Raw genomic sequence first — 24,851 nt, forward strand, 5'->3', positions numbered from 1 at the left:
GCCTACACCTGTGCCTTGCGTCTAAAAGCTCAAGTTGTCCCTCCTTTTCCATGCCAGGGTCACTGTTGCTCCCACAAATGTGAGTGGGGGGGGGCTCCCCCTCCAGTTGCGCCTCTGAAACCTGAGAGAGTTCCTCTCCCATGGATTGTGTCTCCTCAGAATCAGAGCTGCTTTGGGACTCTATGGGCTCAGAGCCAACCCTGACACTACCCTCTCTTCCCTCTACCCCCTGGCCACAACATCGTGACAGCAGCCCAGCCCTGCACTCCTCCTACCTTTCCTGGTACATAGTTCCAGTTCTCTACCCTTCAGGATCTGCTGCTTGAGATGGGGGTTTCACCCTATGTCATGGAAGGGCCAGCCCTGGCTCAGTGCCTAAATGGGGGGGGGGGCTTTGGAACTAGATGTATGCTGGTTTCAGTTGCCTCGTTGAAAGGCAGGATAGAAATGTGATAAACAATATCCCTACATGGAATGTATTGCAACACTTGTGATGACATGATCGTAAGCAAGAAAGCTTGACTTACTCCCTACTTCTGGAATTTATTCAGACCTTTCCTCAGTTAACCCTGGACAAAATAGTTCAAAATGGTTTAAAAGATAAGTGGTTGTCCCAGCTTCTTAACAGCAGGGCAGAGGATGCGGCATTACCACTGTAAATAATTTCACAGCTATTTCAGAAGCAGTCTGTGATTTTGTAAGGGGCAGGGCAAGATCTCCTGTTCCATCGGTGCATGGCAATCGCAAAGCTTCACTCCTTGAGTGCATACAAATGTTTGTGTGCATCTCAAATAGCTGATCCCAGTTCAGATGTCTCTGAGTCCAGCCTGACATGTGGTAAGAAGTCCTGCTCTTACTTTGTGAATACAAGACACCGTGGTTAGGTAATGAGGCACTGGAGGAATTGCTTTGTTTGTCTGGGCCAGGTCAAGCCATACAGTTTCGCGTGTGGCTTCCTGCTTCCCCAAGCAATAGGAAATTCCATGAGCAGATTCTGCAGCTGTTTCTTTGTGAGGAGAGACTTATATCATAAGGAATCTCTGTTTGCGAACATATATTTTGAGCATGGTGAAGCAAGCCAGCATCCAGAGAGACAGTGGTAGTCTTGACAGGAGCATCAGTCCCCCAGAAGCAAACCGTATGTCCTTGGAGTCACTTCCTCCTTCTTTCTAGCCAGCTGCAAAACATAGACTGCTGCCCTCATTGCTGGCTACATTCCAGATGCCGAACTGTTTCTCTCCAGTCTCCACACCAGCAGGTGCGGTGTATCTAGTAACTGGTAGCCATTGCCTAACAAAAGCCATCAACACTCATATATTCTTCTAGACATCAATGCCTGATAAAGAAATATCTTCAGAGATTAGCTGCCTCTGAGATGGCTCAACTTCTGTATCCTCAGGAGCTGCTCTCTTCTCCTAACAGTTGTTCAGGAGTCAAAAATTTATTTTGCTCCCCAAAGCTAGCTATTAGGCATCTATGCTCATGGGGGGGGGGGATCTTCTAGCCATCCAAAGCCATTGAGCAACCATTAGTAGCTAGCTCTATAAACATCGCTGTCCACTTGCATGCAACGAAGTTATGGAAAACATGAGCGTCATTTGACGCCATGCGATAACATTTGCATTATACTGTTTGTGCTTTGAATTTACATATAACTTGCAAAGAGCCAGCTCTTACACCCCTGAGTCACCTTTGTTGTTGGGAAAGAGCATTGACCCAAACATACAGAAGAACTTGAAGCTTTAAAAAACATTTCTTCCTCATCCACCTTTAAAAAAAAGATACAGCCTGGTGCAAGTCAGCTGTGCAACCAAGGAATGAGAAAGACAATTCTGGGCTGTATTAAATATTTGTAACTATCTAGGCTGGAATGCACAATCTGGAGATAAACTAGTTTCCTGCGGTGCTTTTGTGCTTCCTAACATAAGATTTGTGCCATTCTATACTTGGTCATATTTCTATTCTGTTATATAGCACACGAATAACACAAGGAAATTGCTTTTCCATTCTATTTCCTGAAGTCCAAAATACGCCATTATTTCGTTTCGCTCTCTCACAGCAGTGATGTTCTCAATGTCCTCTGACCTGGATAAGCCACAGTCTTTTATATTATCTCAGTGAGTCTAAAACTGTACTTTGACTTCAGTGTTCCCTTTGATTATAAGTTCCCAACCATCCATTTTCTCCAGAAGATGGATATTTTCCTTTAGCAGCCTTTTTAATGTCTGGGTTTTTTAAACCATAGATTTTATTTTAAGTCCTTAGAGACTGTCTTTAAAAATATCTTTTTGCTAAAGTTTAGAAGGATCTGCTCAAGGATATGAGCAAGGCTGAATTCAAAGTGCTGTTATTAACCTACAAACCCCTAAACAGCTTCGGGCCCGGTCACCTGAAGATCATTTCCTTCCATATAAATCTGCCCAGACCCTAAGATCACCCTTAGAGGCCCTTCTCTGGGGAGGCCTGCTGAATGAGGTGAGGCAGGCTAACAAGGAAGACGGCCTTTTCAGTGATGTCGTCCCATTTGTGGAATGCCCTCCCCAGACAGGTTCACCGGGCATCTACATTGTGGTTTTTTCAACACCAGATGAATGCTATTTTATTTTCCCAGAGTTTTTAGTCTGAAGCAATTGAAGGATACTGGGAAGTTCTGGGTTCAAATCTCACCTTAGCCATGAATTTACTAGGTGACCTTAGGCAAGTCACACCTAGGGATGTCTGTTGCTGGGAAATCTGGTTCTTTTTTGGGTTGACAGATTTCCACAGTGTGTATGACTTGATTTGTATTTGTGAACTGAGCTGCAGGCTTTCCACCAAACTCTGGGAACTTGTTTTGAACATTTCTCCCACAGGTTCCACAAGTTATGCAAATTTCTGAGCAATTTGCACAAATTTGACCGTAATTTGGCTGCATTTCACACAGATTGCTCAGAAATTTGCACAAATTGCAGAACCTGCAGGGGGGGAGATTGTGCAAAATCCGCAAACTGACCCGACTCTCTGCAGACCAAGTTGGGCGCTGCAGCAGGAACCAGAACAAATTCCAAGGGGCTGAACCTAGGAAAACCCATGGAATTCCACCCCCAAAATGGATTTCCCTGACATCCCTAATCACACTTCTACCCTATTTGTAACAATATCAACCTACTTTACAAGGCTGTTGTCACCGTTACTGAGATAATGTGCAACTACTTGAAAAATACTATATAAATGATCAAATATTGTTGACAGTGTTTCTTACCTTGTATTTGTGACTAGTGGTTCAGTATATTTGTTGAATACTATGCAGGGAGGGAAAGAAGAAGCTGTGTGCACGCGCATGTGTGTGTTTAATCGCAAGTTCTCTTTTTACTTAACATTCAGTGGTATGGTATTCTGAGCTTATTGTCTGTTACTGCCTTCGTTCAGGTGTACAACATGTTTCAGCACCAGAGTCTTGGAGTTAAAGTCAACATTCGAGTGACTAAGCTTGTCCTGCTTCGAAGACGTCCTGTAAGTTGCCCACAAGCTTTGACTCAACTGTGGTTTTGGTGGTGATGGCTTTATTTTGCTCAGAACAACTGATTGAAATAGCTACTTAATGCATGGGTTAGATAAAACAGGAGCGGACAGACTGCAGAGTCCCAGAGTCCAGTTGGTGCCGATGCTGCTTGTGCATGGGTATTGTCTTTGCTGAAGGATTTTCCAGAAAGTGTGTGTGGCCGGGGGGGGGAATCAGCATATGGGGTAGTGGCGGCCCTCCTAAAATTGAGCTTAGTCCACATGTGGGGTGAAATTAATGTCCTGCCTCAACTACAGTAGCCCACATCCTCATATTGTGACCTCACCCCAGTGGAGGTGGGTGGCTCCGATTTTGGTGCAGCTGTGGATCCATTCTGGGTTCTAGTCAGAACCAGCCAGAACTCTAAAGCTGCTATCCAAGGTATTGAACCTATGTTGGGGACAGGGCTCAGGACCTTGGATAGCTCCTTTAGAGTTCTGTCTGGTTCTGATTAAAACCCCGAATGGATTCACAGCCCCACTGAAATTGGAGCCATCAGCCTTCACCACCTCATGCCTGGACCAAACTTGCCCCACCCGCTTAATAGACTTGCCTTCCTGTCATGCCTAGGATAGCCAATGCTGACCCCCCCCCCCCCGGAACAGCCTGGAAGAATCTTGTGCGCACGGGTTCAAGCTTGGAGGAATCTATCCCTGGGCAGGGGCGGAGCCATAAGGGAATATGGGTGGACCCTTACAGAATCTAATTGGGCCATGGGTGGAGCTTGGCAGAGTGTGATTGTACTGGCTTTCCAGATCCCAGTCCAGGTTATTTGACAGAACATGGCTTCGTTGGTTGGGCTGGTAAAATAGACAGGTTGGCAACCCAATCCCTTTCTTCTCTGCACAAGGGAAGACACATCCCATGCGCCACAGCAGCAGAATTTCTTTCTTCTGCAAAGGGTTCCTCTAGGCAGCCACATTGGCCAAAGCCAGGCCTGGCAGAGCTAGTTTTTCCATTCAAGGTGTAAAAGCATGCTGGTTCGACATGAAAGATCCTTGGTTCATATTCTATTGATAGCCCGAGGTGTGCTCCATTTCCTGCAGATTTCCAACCTGGGTTGATCCCACCTCTGTCTCTCTTCAATTCCTGTTTGTTTCCTGAAGGCCAAGCTATCCATTGGTCACCACGGAGAGAGGTCTTTGGAGAGTTTTTGCCACTGGCAAAATGAAGAGTTTGGTGGCGCAAAGTACCTTGGAAATAATCAGGTCCCTGGAGCACGAGACGACACGCCTGCAGTGGATGCTGCTGTCTTTGTCACCAGGTAGTGAACTTATTCCGACTTATCATCTGTCAGCTCTTTTCCCCTGTTACTTTCTCTGGGTAGCACCACCAGCTGTACGTTTCTGGTCTCCCGCCACCCTCCTCCCCCAATGTGGAATTTAAAGCACACCTTTTTTATGAGGAGAGGGATGCTGCAAAGGCACTTTTATCCATTCTCCCTCCCCACCCCGGGCTGATTTTTCAAATCAAGATTCACCTGAGATGCTTAAAGCAGTTGGAGCCAGTCACTTGGGGGAAGCTGTTGGGGCACTCACCGCATTAAATGGATTGGGAGAGGTTTATAGTAGAAATAATTCAAGGGGAGCTCCAGTTTCCACTGGTTTGGATAATAGACTTGAAGATTAGCTCGTTTTGTGAGAGAATTGGGCATTGTACCAATGCTGGGCTTCAGCAAAACCACATCCACCCTGCAAAATAAGCCGGCACTGTGTTGCCACAGCCCTTCCCTTCCTGTATATCCTTTTTTTCCCTGTCCTGTTTGAACTTTCCTCTGTATAGGGAAGGACAATGCGTTGGCTGGAAGACCTCCTGGCTTGGCTCTTTTGGTTCCTATGGCACCAAAATCAGTGGTTTTGGCTGTGTGTGTGTTTTTTTCTCCGTAAATACTGTTCAAAGTCCGTGTGTGGGTCCCTGGATGCTCCCCAGACTGTACAGATGGACCAGTGGCAGAGGATGCGGAAGCAACAGTGTGTTTAGCTCGGAACGGTTAAGCCAAGAAAAAGCAGGAGCTGAGTTTTCAACAGCTGCAGTGTTTTTGTTTTGTTTTGTTTTTGGTTTTTTTGTAACCAGCTCTTTAGGGTGAACCTTTAAAAAAGAACTGCTCTGGATTTCCTCATGGTGGGTTGTGTTTAGGCAAAGGAAGAGGCAAGCACGGTTCACCTCTAGGAAGTTCATGGTTTCCCATGGCTTTCTGCTTACACAGGCTGTTGCAGGAGTTAGAGAATACCAGTGCAATTAAGGGTGCAATCCTATCCATGTTTAGATGGAAAAAAGTCCTACAGCTTCCAGCATTCCCCAGTCAGTCAACTTTTTCCCATCTAAACATGCATAGCATTACACCCAAAGATTATTTTCTGGGATGCTGCTTTCCTTTTGACAAGATCTACCAGGTTTGTGGACGGACCAAGGGAGGGTTTTCATAGGGGTGTGCAGACACTCCCCTGAGCAACTTTATTAGTCTTGCGCTCATGTTGTTGTGCTCAAGTCCTGCTTGTTGATTTCCTGTGGCCAGCTGCTTGGCCACTGTGTGAACAGAATGCTGGAACAGGTGGACTCTTCTTATGTTCTTCTTTTGGTTTCCTTAAAATCCCACTGATTTTTTCCCCATGCAAGACCTGTGGCTGAGCTGAGATCCCAACCTCACTGGCACCTTTGCTGGACCATTCGTCCCCTTGCGAAGGTTGTGGAGGGGGAGTATATTGAGGCCTGGGGGTGTATGTGTGAAAATCATAGGACTTTGGGGTGGGTGGCTTACTCATTAGTCAACAAGGTGTTTTCTTTCTTTAAATGGCAAAAAAGGAAGAACCAAATTCACTCAAAATTTCATTTCTGGTGAAACGTGGTGGCAATTCTTATCAGTTTTGACCACTGCATGGAATTTTGCCACTAGCCCCAGTCTCTCCACAAGATGACCAATGCTATGGTGAGACACTACCCACTCAGAAAACAGGCTGATTGACAACTCACATTCATACTTCTGTGGGTCCCCTCTGAGAAATTTTACTTGTGCTATCATAGCACTTCTTGCTTTCCTCTAAATTCCCTACATAGTTATCTCAAGCAGAAACCTCTGGATTTCTGCTTGAGATCTCACGGTGCATGAAATGTGGGGCAATACTAATGAATTGCCCCACATTATTGAGGGTATGTGTGTGTGTTTTGACATTGGAGTGAGTGTTGGGGTCTGGCCATTAGAAATGCTTTTGATTAACAGACCAAATCCAGATGTTCGCATTCAAGAATGAGGTGGTAGAGCTCTGAAATGATAGGATGGACAGAACCACTTTAGAATATACTCATGCAGATGTGGGATTGTATTTTTAATGCTCTCCGAAAGCAACAAAAAATACCTTGTATGTAGAAAGCTAGCACGCTGGGGAGAAAGATTTAGGATAGTCCTGTACAGGGTAGGCATGGTTGGACTCCTGCCGAGGGCCTACATGCCATCAGGGGGCCCACTGACAAGAGCCCCCTGGAGTTGCCCCTCCTCTTCTCCATTGCAACCTGCTGGTTCACCTGCCTCTTGCTCTGGCCCAGACAAGGGTGGTGGTGAGAAGGAGAAGCAGCATATGCCTCTGCCTGCTGGCTCCCTGTCTCTTTGCTGTCAAGCAAGCAGGCGGTAGTGATGATGAGAAAGAGGAGGAGGAGCAAAAGCAGCTGGTGACAATGGCAGTGAGAAAGTAGACTCAGGGCACAATCTTGTGCATGTTTAGACAGAAAAACATCTGGCTAGTGAATGCTGGGAGTTGTAGGCCTTTTTTTCTGCCTAACTATGCATAGGATTGCACTCTTACTGAGTGAAGGGCCCACCAGGGGTGTCTTGGCCAAGGGCCCTCAAACACCTGGAGCCAGCCCTGATCCTGTAGTTCAGAAGTGAGTAGACTTCAGGTTTTAGGATCTATTTTGTTTTTACTAGACCCCCAAGAGCCACAACTGGCAGACTGGTGCAAAAGGGATACACTTGGAATTAAAGGATTGTGAGCACAGGATTTTGTTTTGATTATCGAACTGAGTTTATTTTATTTATTTATTCATTCATTTATTTATTTTACTTACAGCATTTATATACCACTCCACATCTAAACAGATTCTGGAACAGTGAACAATAAAAGATAAAAAGATAAAAGACATACAACACCATATTAAAATGTATTGTTTTTTTAGAACTGAGTACCAATAAAAACCGTGGCTGTCAGTCAGAGAAGGCTTCCTGGAAAGAAGCTGTTTTCAGGAGGCACAGGAACAACACAGTGTTTGTGCCTGCCTGACCTCCAGAGGCAGGGACTTCCACAGAAAGGGGGCCACCACGCTGAAGGCTCTTCTCCAGGTGGACTCCAATCGGGCCGTAGGTCCATGTGGAACCACCAGGAGCATGCCCTCTGATGCCCTCAGTGACTGTGCAGGTTGATAGGGGAGAAGGCGTTCTCACAGGTATCCTGGTCCCAAGTTGTTTAGGGGTTGTTTACTTGTTTAGGAGTTCACAATCCTTGTACACAAATAATCCACTTGGTTATCTGCCTGTGCCCCCCCGCCATAAATGTTGTTCATTTCAGCAGGTGGGGGGAGTCATTTTATTGTTGCTATTGTTAAACAATTGAGAGTCAGAAATCCTTGCCAATTTTTCTGCACATTACCCTGAGATATTCTAGTAGAGTCTGTTTTGCCTTTTGCTCAACCTAGCAGGAGTTTACTGCAACTAGCTTTCTACATGCAGGGAGATTTGCATGAGTTTAGACCAGAATTCTGTCACTTCAGTCAACCACCATATTCTGTGTATGTAAAGGATGGTTTTCAGATGCCAGCATTTTCTTCTTATGTTTCCCTCTCCACTGCCATTTTAAGAGCTCCCAGATGGACCCTTGGCGTTGAGGGATGAGATGATTTCGCACTCTTGGCAATCAATCAAAGATGGCTAATTGTGCTCCAATCTCTGACATCTTGGAGCGGCAGCATTGCAGGGGCGGGGGGTTGGGGGTGGTCCAGGGAATTGCTTGGAACCACCAGCCCCCTTGTCATCATTGTGGTACCTCCAGAGCGCAAGAGGCAGAAAAGCTGTGTTTTTATTTGCTAAGCTAGCGAGCCCCTTAGGGGAAGAGGCTTTTCCAACCATGGCCTCCCGCCACTTACTCAAAGTTCACAATAAAAGCATCTGTTTGATTTACCAGTTTATATAACATAATAAATCCTTAAATAAACTTCTGTCGAGCTGGCTCTGGGAACTCCTGTGAGGGTGCTCGTGCCAGCTGGGTCAAGAGCTGAATGTCATCAGCTGCCTTGTGGAAAGGCTTGTATTTCAAGCATTGAGACACGATAAAGCAGCCCTGGATTCCTTTGGTTCACTGGTAGGGGCTTAGAGTTTGTCTTGCTTCTGCCTGAATTAAATCCTGTTTGATGGCTGTCCTGAAAGAGAAGCTTGGAGATGATTGAGCTTTTGGAGGGGGGTGGGGGAAATGGAAGAAATGAACAGACAGGGTTCACTTAGTAATTTTTAGTTATTGTGCATTGAAGACAGACATAACATTTTTGGAGCAGGAGGGGCAGATTTGGAAATGCGTTCACCGTGTTTTAATGTGTACTCTTTTCCTCTCCATGATCAAGCTCTGAAAAAAAAAATAGTGCTCAAAGATGAAGGAAAAATGGATAGCAAATGCACACACTGCAGTTATTAAATAAGCAGGAACAAGGTGGGTAGGCCGCCTAGAGCCCAGGTGGCCAACCCACAGCCCTCTGAGTCCTTGGCTGTGGCCTGCTACAGACGCCTAAACAATGGTGCAGTGGAATCTGGGCTCACAGGGATGCAGTGCTGGCGCTTCTTTATTAACAGGGATGCTGATGTCATCTGCTACCCACCTCAGAATTCCTTGTTCCCTTTCAGCTTAGCTTCAGTCCTCTCAGCAGCTGTGGGGTGGAGTAGGGGATGGATTTTCCCAACAACTATGTATTGTTGTGAGCTATCCGTGTTGTAACGCAAAGTATTTTGAAGTTGCCTGGTCTTGAATGGGCAATCAAGACCCAATAGCTTTATAAAAGACCTGCTCCTGGTGGAGATAAAAACTGCTAGAATTGGTTTGTTGATTTGGATCAATACAGCTGCCTGCCGTTTTGGACTTTCCTTGGGGATGTGACTGTGGGGAGACTGTCGTGATGAGCGCCTGCACTTCAAAATTTACTACTGAGCCCAAGCCCCCACATTCCCCTCACAAGCCACTGCTCAGCTGTTCTGTGGGCAGAGGGGGGAGTGGGATTGTGATGTGGGGGAGGCACATGGGAAGGGTGATTCCCACATGCTTCCTCCCCATCACAATCCCACATCCCCCCAGTGGGATTATTTGGTAATGATGCCTCCTGTTAGAAAGGCAATTAGATGTCAGGGTGGATACTGAGCCCATAGAGCCCCAGAGTAGTTCTGATTCTGAGGAGGACCAACCACCCGCGGGAGAGGAGCTCGCTCATCTCTCACAGGCACAGCGGCAGGGAGAGATTCCTCCTGCCTGCATTCCTGAGAGAGATAGTGACCCTGGCAGTGAGAGAGATCTTGCTGGACGCTCGGGAGCAGTGCCTGATGGAGGGCGCCGAGAGGCAGCGCTCTGCCCGCTTGGCGCTAAAACAACGGTCACGTCCCGAGGATCCCTGGGTAAGAGGGAGGACCTCTCTATAGCCTGTAAGTTCAGAGTTTTCCCACTCTTCCCCTTCCAACAGGGACCAACTGCCTTACCCAGAGCTTAGGCTACTCTGCTAACTACCCCAGTGCATTTCCTTGCTTAGTCGCTGGTGATTAGCATCTGAAAGAGTCATTAAGTTGTAAAGGAATAAAGCCTTGGAAGGAATCCCTTTCGTCTGTGTCGTGAGTTGGCTATTGTAGGGGACTTAAAGAGGCAGCTAGGGCGCTCCTGACATTAGCAGAGAGAGAAAATGGCAAAACAGAATGAGCGTTTACCAGTCCCACATGCACACAAAGCTATCTTAGAAGAAAAGGAGGCTACACCCTTCTTTAGTGGAGAAAAGGTAAAATGGTTTTACTCACAGATGTTCTATTATACAGGCAGAGAGCAAACACAAGTGTTTGCAATGGAGGAAGTCAGAGAGAGAGAGAAAGAGAGAGAGAGAGAGAGAGAGAGAAGGAAGGGGAGGAGCAAAAGGAAGAAATCACAGGAAACCACTTCGTAGGCTATAGAGATCCAGAGGCTAGCTGCGGTCAAAATTCCCATGGACTAACTAACTGCAGCACTGCCCCCAAATTAGGGATGGCGGAGAATTTCTCCCCGAAACTTCGGGGGGCTGAGCGCCAACGTGTTCGGCTCCCCGAACAAGTTTCGGGGAGAAATTCTCCGCACCCCCCCGCACCCCCCCCCCCGGGACGGGACTTACCTTTCCCGAATGTCCCTCCCGGCGGCGGGTCCAGCCGGCGGTTCGGCGGGTGTTCATCCGGGGTGGGAGCGGCAGCCGGTCTTTTGACCGGCTGCCGCCACCACCATTCCAATCAAAGAAAAAAAAACAAAAACGCCCCCGTGATAGGCTACGTGACGATTCACGTAGCCTATCACGGCTAGATTTGCAAAGTCAGCCGTGATAGGCTACGTTAATTGTCACGTAGCCTATCACGGGTGACTTTAAAAAAAAAAAAAAGCGTGTACGGATAATGGCGGCCCCCATAGGGAGCCGCCATTCACGTTCCTTATTTGGTCCCTGTAGTCTATGTAAAGATTTACGTAGACTACGGCGAAAATAAGGGGAACGCTATGTAAATCTTTACGTAGACTACAGGGACCAAATAAGGAACGCGAATGGCGGCTCCCTATGGGGGCCACCATTTGCGTACGCGCTTTTTTTTTAAGTCACCCGTGATAGGCTACGTGACAATTAACGTAGCCTATCACGGCTGACTTTGCAGATCTAGCCGTGATAGGCTACGTTAATCGTCACATAGCTTTTCACGGGGGCGTTTATTTTTTTTAAAAAAAACTTTTGAGTTCGCGGCCGGGCGAGGCGAGGCGCCTCCTCCCTGGCCTGAATTTTGGCCAGGCGAGGCGGGAAGCCTCCCCCCCGGCCTGAATTTCGGCCAGGCGAGGCGGGAAGCTTCCCCCCCGGCCTGAACTTCGTGGGGGGAGCAGCGAAGCGCCTCCCCCCCACCGCGAAAAACTTCGAGGACAGGTAAGTGAGTTTCGTCCACCCCTACCCCAAATCTCCTGGGTTACTCATATTTAGAATTTTTCAGTTTGAAAAAAACAAAATAACTCTCACTCCTGGATGGGCTCACGGCATAAAGGTTATGAAAAGTGGAGAATGATAAACTCACTGAAAAAAGCAAGAGCAGTATGCTAAAGGGTCCTACCTATGTCTCCAGAGGTGCTGACTCCGAGTTGTTAATAATCACATTGGAATCTTGTCCTTCCTCAAGGAAGTTAGGAGAGCAAATGAAGGCTTTTCCTATATCCACACAACAACCCTGTGAGGGAGGTTGAGAGACTGTGGTTGAGTACATCACACTGGCTCTCTGGAAATGAGATCTCATCCAAAGGCTTTGCATTCTCTTCCTGTTGATAATCATGTCCAAAAACTAAATATCTCTTGGTGCCCATGGCTGCTATCCCTCCGTCTAGCTCTACATGATGGATATGAAACATGGCAAAGAAAAGGTCACGTCCCCTTTCTCCTACGCTTGCCTGCTTGCGGGAGATAAACAAAAGTGAACACACGAGTACATATATACATTTGCAGGACCAAATCCCATCGTTCTATGATTTGTCCAAGCTGGTTTTATAAAATGCTAAGGCAATGTATGTTAAGCATTCATAGAGTGTTTTTCCTAATTATTATGATTATTTATTACTTTTAGGACAGATTTTTGTGTCCACAAAGATGAGCCCTGTGACACTGTGGGTAAGTAAACCATTCCATTTACATTGCCCTTGTTCTCTGTAAAGGTTTTTTCCTGAAACTGTCACTAACTCCAGCAAACATAAAACATTATGTAATATACGCAAATGTTAATGTGTCTATTCTCATTTTTTCCTGCACAACTGGCTGGACCACTCAACTAAGTCTTTCGTCCCCTCTCTGCATTGGTTTGATTGGCTGTCATTAGCCCTATTTGAGCGTACAGCCTCAACACGTGAGGGCACAAAGTGTATACAGGGCCCAGTCCTGACTTCCCTGTGTGTGCTGCCCCTGCTACACATTCAGCCTGAAGGTCTGAAAATGCTTAGAAACCTGAAAACCTTCCCACAACTGAGAACCCTGCAGGGAGTTCTAAGCACATCCAGCTGTATCTGTCTTCATACTAATCTGCTCATGGACATTTCACTTGGAGCCTGCAAGGCTGTCTGCCTCTCTTGATTTTTATTTTATTTCCTAAGATTTTTTTTTTTAACTAGGAGACTTTTTTAACTAGGAGACTGGCATGCTTCAAAATGAAGAGCTGCTGTCCAGCACCATCTTTATTTGGTTTCAAAGGAGTGTTTTTGAGCTCAGAGCCCACCTCTGCCTTGCACTTATATTCTTGGGCAAATTACTTTTCTTTGAGTCTCACCAGTTTGCCTTACTGGAAATGAGTGTTTGGCGACCAGCCATGCCCACCATGGTAGGCTTTTTTATGAATGGCATGCCATCCCCACCCCATGGCAGCCATTTTGTGAGAGTCCCCACGACACTCTCTCAGAATTCCCGCTGACCCAATAAGGTTGGGGACACCTGCTTCAGACCATGCTGAATGAATGGAGGTTGGGAGTGGCAGGGATCGGCATGTACAGGGAAGTTGAGTGTGTGGTGGACACCCCACCCCTTACATATTTCGTACCTTCACATTTGCAGGCTGAATGCCTGAATAAGGCTATTGTGACACTGCACAGCCCCTAAGACCCTGGGTGACTGGAGAGGTACGGAGTTATATTGTTAAGGCAGCTGGTATTCTGGGTTAACTCTTCCTACCTTGAAAAACTGAGCATTGTAAATAAACAGTAAATGTCGTAAGACTGATGCTTATAAGAAACAAAACAGAATTCTTTAAAGAGAATTATAAAGTAATTGATTGGAGAGGAGAAGTAGGGGAGGGGGGCATATTTAAGATTATCATGTCCCTACTACATCCAAGCCTGAACATAGTAAACATAGCCTGAATGTTGAAGAACTAAACATGCTCCCTGAATCAGTTTCTTCTTTACCACTTCCACAAACCATTACATGCCAAAATGCCCTTCCATGATCCATCCAAAGTTGAGTAACTCCAGCCTTGATTATTTCAGTGGAGAAACGTTATGTGTGTACTTAACTCTTCTATTTAAATCAATGGGACTTTGGCTGGATCATGCTGTTCGGGTAAATCTACATTACAAATGTACATCCATCTTTTACCAGTTTGGATACCAACTAGGGATGTCAGAGAGTTTCGCCACGAATCTCGGGGAGGCCGAATGCCAGTGCATTTGGCCCCCCGAAATTGGTGGCGAAACGGTCTGCCCCCCCGGGACGGGACTTACCTTGAGCGAATCCCCCTGGCGGTGGCAGCGGCGGTGTGGCGGTGGCGGCGGTGCGGCGGCCGGTCTTCCGACCGGCTGCCACCACCGCCATTTCCAGTAAAAAAAACACAACAACAACAAAACGTGATAGGCTACATAAAGATTTACATAGCCTATCACGGCTAGATTTTTAAGAAATACCGTGATAGGTTACGTAAATGTTTACATAGCCTATCATGGCTGAGTAAAAAAAAAACCCCAAAAAACGCGTGTACGCAAATGGCGGCTCCCATGGGCGCCGCAATTTGCGTTCCTTATTTTGGCATGTCTAGTCTATGTAAACATTTACGTAGACTACAGCAAAAATAAGGGGAACGCAAATAGCGTAGCGTCTACGCTATTTACGTTCCCCTTATTTTCGCCGTAGTCTATGTAAATGTTTACGTAGACTAGACGTGCCAAAATAAGGAATGCAAATGGCGGTGCCCATGGACGCCGCCATTTGCGTACGCGCGGTTGTTTTTTTTTTACTCAGCCGTGATAGGCTACGTAAACATTTACGTAGCCTATCACAGCTGACTGCAGGGATGCAAACGGTGGCGGCTATGGCCGCCGCCATTTGCAGCCCAGCCGGCCAGGATTCGGGGGTGGAGGGACGGAGCGCCTCCCCCCCCGGCCAGAATTTCGAGGGGGAGGGATGGAGCGCCTCCCCCCCACTGTGAATCAAATTTCGTTACAGGTAAGTGACTTTCGTACATCCCTAATACCAACCATAGCTTCCCTCAAGGAATGCCGAGAATTCTGTTAAACATCTATTGCCTCCTTCACAGAATTGTACTTCCCAGGATTTTGTGGGGAAAGGAAATGATAATGGTTCAACTAGTTTGTGTGTAAGGTAGAGGTGCTCTTTGTATAGTTTTTCCATCATTCCTGCTCATCCCAATACACCTGCAAACATGGGAAATAGGTTATATGAACAGCCCAAACTTGTTTACAGGCTAAGGAAAGTTAATTAACCTATATCTACTTGGGTTAATTTTCACCTTTTGCGCAATGTTTGTTGTTTGGGGAATTTTAATTGACTGTATTTATTCTTGGTAGCAAGCTACCTTGGGGACTCAAAGGTGGGGTTGAAATGTTTTTTATAAATATAATGTAATAGTTGAGTACTTCCACATAGCAGGAGCCCTTATAAACATGCGTATGTGTGTCTGCAGAGTTAATCTGATGCCAGTTTTGGCAAAGCAGGGATTTTTCCAGCCTGTCTAATTTTCCCTTCTTATCTCTACCTCCTGTCCTGGTTAACATTACAATCTTAAGCAAGTTTACTTTGAAGTAAGTCTCACTGAATTGAGAATTAGCCTTTCAAATACTAGGCTGGTGTTTGCACATTTTCAGCACAGTCAGATTTCTCAAACTGAGGCTATAATTATAAGCATATCTACTTGGGAGTAAATGCCTAAGTAGGACTTATTTCTGAGTGAATATACTTTCCTGGGAAAGAGAATTGTGTCTGTTGAATTTCAGTTCGTGGGTCTTTGCAGCTGCTTTGCAACGTTTGGGTGACCTAACGGCGCACTTTTGTAAAAGGTGTTGCATTCATAGCAACCCAGTCATCTTTAGCAGCCTTCCCCCAACCTGGCTGGGGATGATGGGAATTGTAGTCCAACGCACCTGGAGGTACCAGGTTGGTTAAAGTCTGATCTATAGGAATTGTTCTCATAGCACAGCATGGCATTGGCATGTTCACTAATATGTTTTCAGCACCCAGAATTAGGCATGTATGGATTTTATTAAATCCATTCCATCTGTGTTTCACGGATTGTCCGGCATCTTTCATTCTGTAATCCACTCGTTGACGGAATTGGATTTTTTGTATGAGAATGTTATTCGTTTGCAAACACACATTTGCGCTAATGCGCACTTGTACAAGTGTGCCCACGTGCCGTTCCCCCCCAGCCAGAGTAAAACGCTGGACTGAGCGACTCAGAAAAAAACAGGTTACTTGGAATCCGCAGGTCAGATTTGTGGAACTGCAAACTCATCTGAATCCATTGCGGATTTCTCTGACATCCCTACCCAAAATAGCCCTATGCAGGCATTTGTCTGCTCATCTGTAGGGCAAAACTCTGGAGAGGGATGTTCCTGTGCATGTAAGCAAAGGTCTGTAAAGGGCTCTGTAAGCACATTCAGCTGAATGCGCTTAGAGAGCCCTTTATAGACCTTAGTGCTCAGTGCATGAAGGTCTAACTGGTAGCTGGCTGCACAGGAATATTGGGGCTTACATGCACGCCCACATCCCCTCCACGCTTTTGCCCTACTTGCAAACAGGTGAATGCCTGCATAGGGCTTCTGTGTCTCCTGTATTATGTGGACCAGTGCATAAGGAGAGTACTGTGCAAAGTACTGTGCTGCTCTCAGTGGGGAGTAGGGATGTCGGCGAAATCTGAAACAGAACCAAATGAGTTTGGATTTTTATGAATCTGACCCGTGGATTCCCCAGTGGACCAGCTTTTCCCCAGCTGGGTGGATTCTGTTGACTTGTGGACTGTTTTTCTAACTTTCCGGAATTTTGCACAAATTTAGTAAAAGAAAAACATGTAAAAAAAAATTTTTAATGGCTGAAAATGCACATTTCCCCCATAGGCTAAAGAGTGAAAATGTGCATTTGGCGGGGATTTGCATATTTTGGGGGAGGGATGTGCATTTTCACAAGCCCAAATTTGCACGAAAGTGAATTTGTGGAAGTGTGAATTTGCACAAATTTGGAAACTAAAAAAAATCCGATTCCATCTAGCGGAAGGCAGAATGAAAGGTCCCTGACACGCTGTGAAATGACAGAACAGAGTTTACACAATCCATACATCCCTTCAAGGGAGCAGAAGTGCTAAAGAGCCTTTTGCCTGTATCTCTGTTCACATAGAGTTGATGATCATTCAATCCTTGCTCAATGGAAAATATGACCCCTGTTAAAATTAGTTTGTCATAATTTATTATTATTGTAGCTGGAATGTGGAGGATAATCGGAGGAGATAGAGGACATGACATAGTTACATGAGACATACATTCTCCATGTTCATTGTTAATCAGATTTACACTGAATCTTCACTCTTTTCATGGAGGCTAATGTCTCACAACACCTTTATTGTCTCCAAGTCCAATGGAAATCATATTTCAATGGAGGAAGCATTTTAAGCTGTGTACATGGGACCAGATGTGGCTACATAACAGCACACGGCCAGGCAATCTGTGCAAAATAAACCTGACGGAAGACACACGCTACCCCTTAGGAAGTGCTGTCTCTGTTCATAACTCTTCCAGCCCATTTTATTTTTTTAAAAGCCTAACTTGTGATGGATCTTCTACTGTTGTTATCTCTATGTACAATCTGGTTGATGAAAACAGAAGGGGAGGAATCATGAGTGATCCTTTTTTCCTGCATGGTGACATAACTAGAAAATTCTGCCTGGAAATCTGCCCCCAACTTTCTAATTTGTTAACATTGCCTTTGTTAGGCACCTAAGGCATGCTAGGAGAGGCAATACAAAACACATCTGGAGATCAATGTGGAAGACTAGATTCATTGCGTTAGGAGGCAGCTTTTGAACTATAATTCAGCAAGCAAGTGCCTAATCTGAGAGGGGGCGTGGGAGGGGGCGTGGGAGGGGGCGTGGGAGGGGGCATGGTAGAGCACGCACTTTGCATGCAGAAGGTCCCAGGTTCAACTGACTGCTTCTCCAGTAGGGCTAGGAAAAAATCCCGCCTGAAACTCTGGAGAGCTGCTGCTAGTCAGCATCAATAATACTGGGCTAGTGGGAAAAATCCATTTGGGGGGTGGAGTTTGATGGGTTTTCCTAGGTTTGCCCCTCCAGACTTCATTCCAGTTCCTGCTGTGGTGCCTGACTTGATCTGCAGTGAGTCGGGTCAGTTCCTGGTTTTTCCAGTCATTTTGCGCATGTTTTCCCTGCAGGTTCTAGAATTGGTGCAAATTTCTGAGCAATTTGCACAAATTTCTGAGCAATTTGCGCGAGTTACGGCCAAATTTGTGCAAATTTGGCCATAATTTGTGCAAATTGCTCAGAAATGTGCACACAAAGTGCAGAATCTGTGGGAAAAAATGTACAAAGAAAAGGTCCCAGGGCTCAGGGAAAAGAAAAGCCCATGGCTTGGCTCCAAACACAAATTGAGTCATACACACTGCAGAACTCTGTCAAGTCAAAAAAGAACTGGATTTCCCAGTGACGGACATCCCTAAGATGGACCAACGGAATGCCAGCACATTCGGCCCCCCGAAATTGGTGGAGAAACGGTCTGCCCCCCGCCCCCCCCAGGACGAGACTTACCTTTGGTGAATGTCCCTGGTGGTAGCGGCTCCGGCGGTGGCGCAGCAGCGGCCAGTTGTCCGACCGGCTGCCGCCGCCGCCATTTCCAAGTAAAACAAAAAACAAAAAAAACACAAACGTGATAGGCTACGTAAAGATTTACGTAGCCTATCACGGCTAGATTTAAAAAAAAAACACCATGATAGGCTACGTAAATGTTTACGTAGCCTATCAAGGCTAACTTTAAAAAAAAAAAAAAGCGCGTACGCAAATGGCGGCGCCCATGGGCTCCGCCATTTGCATTCCTTATTTTGGCACATGTAGTCTACGTAAACCTTTACGTATACCCATGGGCGCCACCATTTGCGTACGCGTTTCCCCCCCCCCAAAGTCAGCCGCGATAGGCTATGTAAACATTTACGTAGCCTATCACGGCTAACTGCAGGAACGCAAATGGCGGCGGCTACAGCCGCCACCATTTGCATCCTGGCAGGAGACGAGATTCGCAGCCGGAGGGACGGGGCGCCTCCCCCTCGGCCAGAATTTCGGTGGGGAGGAACGGGGCGCCTCCCCCCTGCCAGAATTTCGGGGGGAGGGACGGAGCGCCTCCCCCCCACCGCAAAGCAAGCTTTGGGCTCAGGTAAATGACTTTCGTCCATCCCATCCAACAGTCTGACTCAGTATAAGGCAGCTTCCTCTGTTCTTCTAATCTGTCCATTTAGTAGAGCTGGATCTGGATAGACCAGAATCTTGATGCCCGTGTTGCTTCTGAATGGTACTTGCTACAGAAATAAATCCTACAATCCAGTTTTGTGTGTAAATTGAAAATTGCATACTTTTTATGTAAGCCTACTTGAGTTACGTTGTTTATTCCAATAACAAAGAATGTGGGCTTGAACTGAACTTTTTGAAAACTCTTTGAAGCACATCCATTCGTTATTGCCTGCAGTTTTATGTTTGCTACTGTAAACAGGATTGTTAAGGAGTGTAGCCAAGTAGTTCAGAGAATTGGGGAGTTCCCACCCAGATCAGAAGACACCCCAGCCATGACATAGGTAAGTGGCCCTCGGCAAGCCATGGTCTCTCTATCTCAGCCCCCTTACCCTGTAATATGAGGTACTGCCCTACTGTGCACTGTTGCAAGGAATACTGGGAAAGTGTATGTGAAGTGTTTTGAGCATTCTGAAGAACTATATGCATGGTACAATTATTAAAGAGGGTTACTCAGTTTACATTTTTTCAATTCATTAGCAAATGCTGTTTTGCTGGGGTTTAAGACACACACACACACACACACACCAGATAGGTCTGAAAGCAAAGTCATGACATATTCAGTGAAGGCTGGTGGCTCCGATTTCAGTGGAGCTGTGCATCCATTCTGGGTTTCAGTCAGAACCAGCCAGAACTCTAAAGGAGCTATCCAATGTGCTGAACCTATTTGAGGGATAGGGTTTAGCACCTTAGATAGCTCCTTTAGAGTTCTGGCTGGTTCTGACTGAAACCCAGAATGGATGCACAGCCCCACTGAAATTGGAGCCCCCAGCCTGCACTGGGTATATTATGTGTGTTGGGAGAAAGGGCCACTTCTTTGTTATCTGTCAGGGTTACTGTAAGTTGACTGGAGACTGTGCGTAAAAAGCTGACCTCTGAGTATATTCACCCAGCCTCATGAGAATTGGACACAGACCTGAAGAACGAATTGTGCGCTTTCTCTGGTCAATGTGCATAGTGTCCAAGATATATTTGGAGAATGTGCATGCATTTACAGCTTAAGTAGTGAATGTTGAACATTGCCTACATAGTATGCATAGTCTCCAGGTGATGTCAGAGAATTTCAAGGAAATTCGAGGAAATCCAAGGAATTTCATACACTGCCCAGTCAATATGGAAAATAAAATCTAAAAAGCCACAATTCAGTCTTGGAGCCTTGAAAACGCTACAGTGACTGGAGATGCAAACTCAGGGGAGAAGAGGATCGCTGGCCATCACCTCCCATTGAAGAGACTTCATAAGATTTGAGCAAGGGTATTTTTTGCCTTCTTCGACCTGTGTTTGTTTCTGAGTTGATTTCTGAGTGGCACTGAGTGGCCAGCTTCCAATCCTACTTGCAGTGAATGGAGAAATAAACTAAAGGCAGAAGAGGGCAAGACTAATGAACCTTCCCCCCCCCCCCGGCATGTATGTACACACTTGAAAGAGCCCTGTTTGAGCTGTTGTTTTTCCATAACCCCAGAGCTCAGTGTTATTTTCCATCTGTGGCTGTTTAGTACCAAACTGTAGAATTATATTGTGCTACTGTTATGTTTTTCAGATTAATCTGAGCAATTACTAGTTTTATATGCCCATTCTCAGACACTAGACGATCCTCATGAACTGGAGATGGACAAAATTTACTGTTGAGACAGTCCTTTTAATTCACGAATTAATTCCTTTCCTCTGACACCACATGGAGACTGTGTATGTATTCCCCAGGCAAGGTACAAAATTACCTACTTATGCTACGCAGATTATCTCATACCTTTTGGGGACGATGATGCATATTGCCAGGCAGTATAAAACATTCCCTGCTTTTCTGTCTATCTCGCACATTCCCCAGTATGAGAGGCTATGCATATTGACCAGAGACTATGCATGATGTGCCCAATTCCCTCTTCAGAATGCTGCTATGGGCACATTTCTCATGATATCTGGTGAATATGCAGAGCGAGCAGCGTTTCTGCACATTCTTCATTCAGCATTTATTAACCCAGACATACCTATTGATCCAGATTCTGCACAAACCAACATACCTTCTTGGAAATGTTGCTTGCTAGAGAAAAACGGCACCAGGCGGCTTGCATTTGTATTTTGGCAGGGCGTCCTTGCTGGAATGGACTGCTTGGGGAATGGAATTCAGCTGCCAAGGTAGCTTTGAAGGTTACATAATGACTGAACTGAGCTCAAAAATGGGGGAAAATATGTAGGTATGTATTTGTGGGATGAGACTGTGCCGGCCACTCCAAGAAGCAGAACAACCACATATGTATTGAAAACAGTCTGCTGGCTCTTAACATACTTGCTCAATTGGTTACCTGGCCCTAAAAGACAGCTGGATTCTTTCTTTCATTCTTTTTACTAAAGGGAGATTTAAGGGGAAAGACAGGCCTGCACGCAAATGTTTAGCAACAATATTCTAGGCAGCCTAAATGCAAAGGACTTGCTTTTATCCAGTTCGGCGTTTGCTGTTGACAGAAGCTAGTTAAACAGTCTGCCGGCTGCAGCCGTCAGCCTTTGGCCATATCTCTCATGTTGTGACTTGAATACGTTCTCCTGCTTCCTGCTGAAATCGCTGTTCCAGCCACGCTGCCTTTAAGCAAGCCAAACAGGGAGAGTTCAGCGTCTAGCTCTTCTGTATCCTGTAGAACAAGACTCTATCTATCTATCTATCTATCTATCTATCTATCTATCTATCTATCTATCTACCTATCTACCTATCTATCTATCCATCTATCCATCTATCCATCTATCCATCCATCCTGCATTTTTGTCCTGCTTTGGGGGCAATTGTCTCCCATAGTGGCTCTCATCAATAAAAACACACACACACACACACATACACACAGAGACAGAGACCCCACCATCAGGCTTACAAACTAAAAAACAAAAGCACACAAGGGAAGGAGAGCGGCGAGAAAAGGTAGAGGAAAGGAGACAAGTTTGTCAAGGCCAGGACGAAGTGGTGAAGCTGGCTTTATTATCCAATTCAGGCCAGGCTGAATTTGCCTTGCTGGTGTTCTTTCATTGAAAAGCAATGGGTGCCTCTTTTTCCTTTGGCTGGTGGTTCCCCTCACTTCTTCAGTGGACAACAAGGCAGTTGGAGGAACTGAGTATTCTTTTTTGGCAGGGAATGGGGAAGCAAATTCCCTGCAGTTGCTCCTTCTCTGGCTGATGGATTTATTCATTTCATTCATGCATTAGATTTGTATGCCGCACAACTGGAAAATGCCCGTGGGGTGGTTTACAATCATAAAGCCAAGCAACAATAAAATAGAAATCAATCAATCAATAAAACAATACACGTTTCAAAATAATAATTAAGCATTAAAAACATTTTTTAAAATATTAAAATAGTGAGCAGCCAGCAGTTAAAATAATAAAGCAACAGATTAATGAGGAAGGCCTTAACTTGGTGTCTAAATGCATACAGTAAAGATGTCAGGCAGATCTTCCTGGGAAGGGCATTCCATAGATGGGGGCCACCACAGAGAAGGCTCTTCCCCTGGTGGCCATCTGTTGCACCATTGTGGGTGGCAACACTCAGAGAAGACCCTCCGAAGGCGATCTAAGCAATTGGGCAGGAACATATGGAGAAGACTGGTCCTAAGCTGTTTAGGGCTTCAAATGTCAACATCAACACATTGTTGGTTGCCCAGGTTGGTCTCTTCTTTGCCTTGATGTTATTCCTGGGACGTAGGGGGTGCAGCCTTTCCAGTGGCCTTAGGTCTCCTGACTGATAGCAGAAGCCAGAGTTGATGAGGCTTGCCATAGCTTCTTTGTCTATTTACATTTATATTATTTTATTTACTGCATTTATTTGTTGTTATTTATTTTACTGTATTTATTGCATTTTTGTCCCATTTTTGTCTCCCAGAGCAGCTCACATCAATAAAAAAGAGAGGGACAGAGAGAAAGACCAGCCCTGCCATCAGACTTATAAACTAAACAGACAAGACACACAAGGGAAAGGGAGTGGAGGGAAAAAGGAATCTAGTTTCATTTTGCAGGCCACTTTGCATGTAAAACTTGGTGGGTTTCAGGGCAATCTCCGCATGGCATCATGCTAAGATTGGGCATTCATCCTTTCTCTGTTCTCTTCCCCAGCGTTGGTCTCTGCTGCTTTAAGGCTTTCCTGTGAAAAGGGTTATATTACAGAGGCCATGGAGGAAGAGCTTCTTTCACGATTGATACTGTGTTAATCTGGGGTAAATCTCTTCTCTTTCACTTTAGCATCAAGAGAAGAGATTCAGAACTCCAGATTAACATAGATACCTTGGGTTTTGATGCAAGTGTCATTAACCACCTATGTTCGCCTGCCTTAGGAGTTGGTCCCAGGCATGGTCTGAAGGCACATGAGACAGCTACCTTGCTGAAGCTAAGCAGGTCTGGGTCTGGACAGTGCTTGGAGGGGAGACCAGCTGGGAACCATATGTAGCCACCTTGAGTTCCATGATGGAAGAAAGGTGGGATATAAATGAAATGAATGAATGAATAGATTGGCTGCCTCTCCTTTGCTGGAGGTATTTAGGCAGATGCTGGGCAGGGACAAACATCTGTCAGGGATGATGTGGTTGCCTCCTCCATTACAGATCCTGCATTCAGCAGGGGTTTAGACTAGAATGACCTCCAAGTCCCTTCCAATTCTATGATGCAGGCACAATGCTCCCAATCTCTAACTATGGTTTGGGATTATAATGCTCTCCCAGAATGTGAATTCCTCCACTCCTCTTCCATTTTACCCATGCTGATGAATTATGTCTATACCAACATTAACCATGGTTACTGCTAACCAAGTTCCCTCTTAACCAGGGTGTGCAATCAGCTTAAAGCCTTGGTCATATTAGAAGCCCTGGTTATCAATAGCAGCAGTTCAGCCCTAGTTTTAATCTATGTCATGTATGTTTCATATCCTGCCCTGGGAGCCAGTGTCCCATGCCAGCTGTAATTAAAGATGTCCTCCATTTCCACCTAGCTATTCAAAACTGCCCTAAGGTATTTTTTTTCCATGGATGTATATTTATACAGTAAATCTAATACTAATCTTCTCTTAGAGAGGTAGTTGAGGAGATTTTGGCTTTTCCCCACCCTGGGATATATGTTCACTTTGGTAGAATCTTTGAAATAAACATTTTTAGCCATTATGAGGCTCTCCCAATGAGTGTTGGCTTGAAGAACATTGTCTATACAGAAAGCAATGTAATTCCAACTCCATCATAACTTAAAGCAAACCCTTTGCGTATCTCAGAAAGCAGGCAATCATATATGCAGTTGAACTGGCTGAAGGCACAAACCTAACTGATGTCCAGCTCAGGACTTTGAGCCAAACAAATGTCAACAAAGACTTTTGGAATCCTTCCTTGCTACTGGGTGTGCGAAGCATGAAGTCTGTTTGGAGGCAGATGTGGACAGAACAGCTTAAGCATGTTAGAACTGGAGGCGGGATGTTCCATGGAGAGAATAGCAACTCCTGGAGTTTATCACTTTTGGATGTTGCCAAAGCTTTAAAAAGAGAGGTCCACTGAGAACTGGAATATAATGCAGGAAAAATCTAGCAGAATTAAAAGATTGCTTGGGTAACCTAAGGTCTGGTAAACACTTCTTGGAGACCTTGAGCCTGAAGAGCACTTGCAGGGCCAAGACATAAATAATTCCCTTTTGATGGTTAGCATTTTAAAGTTTCAGGCCTAAGAACATAGAAAGAGCTGTGCTGGGTCAGACCAAAGGTCTATCCAACATGCAGTTCCCACAGTGGCCAACCAGATACCTATGGGAAGC

General features: G+C 45.6%; 1 protein-coding gene across 1 annotated transcript in view; it reads left to right on the top strand.

The window, feature by feature from the left end:
* The window catches only part of ADAMTS17 (ADAM metallopeptidase with thrombospondin type 1 motif 17), a 269,363-nt gene that overhangs the window by 54,455 nt on the left and 190,057 nt on the right, over window positions 1-24,851 (top strand). The window contains exons 5-7 of the mRNA XM_084816449.1: window positions 3,409-3,492; window positions 4,648-4,805; window positions 12,381-12,424. Of these exons, the coding sequence (XP_084672575.1) occupies window positions 3,409-3,492; window positions 4,648-4,805; window positions 12,381-12,424 (286 nt within the window). The remainder of the gene's footprint in view (window positions 1-3,408; window positions 3,493-4,647; window positions 4,806-12,380; window positions 12,425-24,851) is intronic.

The sequence above is a fragment of the Heloderma suspectum genome, chromosome 11, assembly GCF_057233095.1.
Source record: "Heloderma suspectum isolate Gila_16-S chromosome 11, 16-S_ref, whole genome shotgun sequence".
In the NCBI taxonomy this organism is placed as follows: domain Eukaryota; kingdom Metazoa; phylum Chordata; class Lepidosauria; order Squamata; family Helodermatidae; genus Heloderma; species Heloderma suspectum.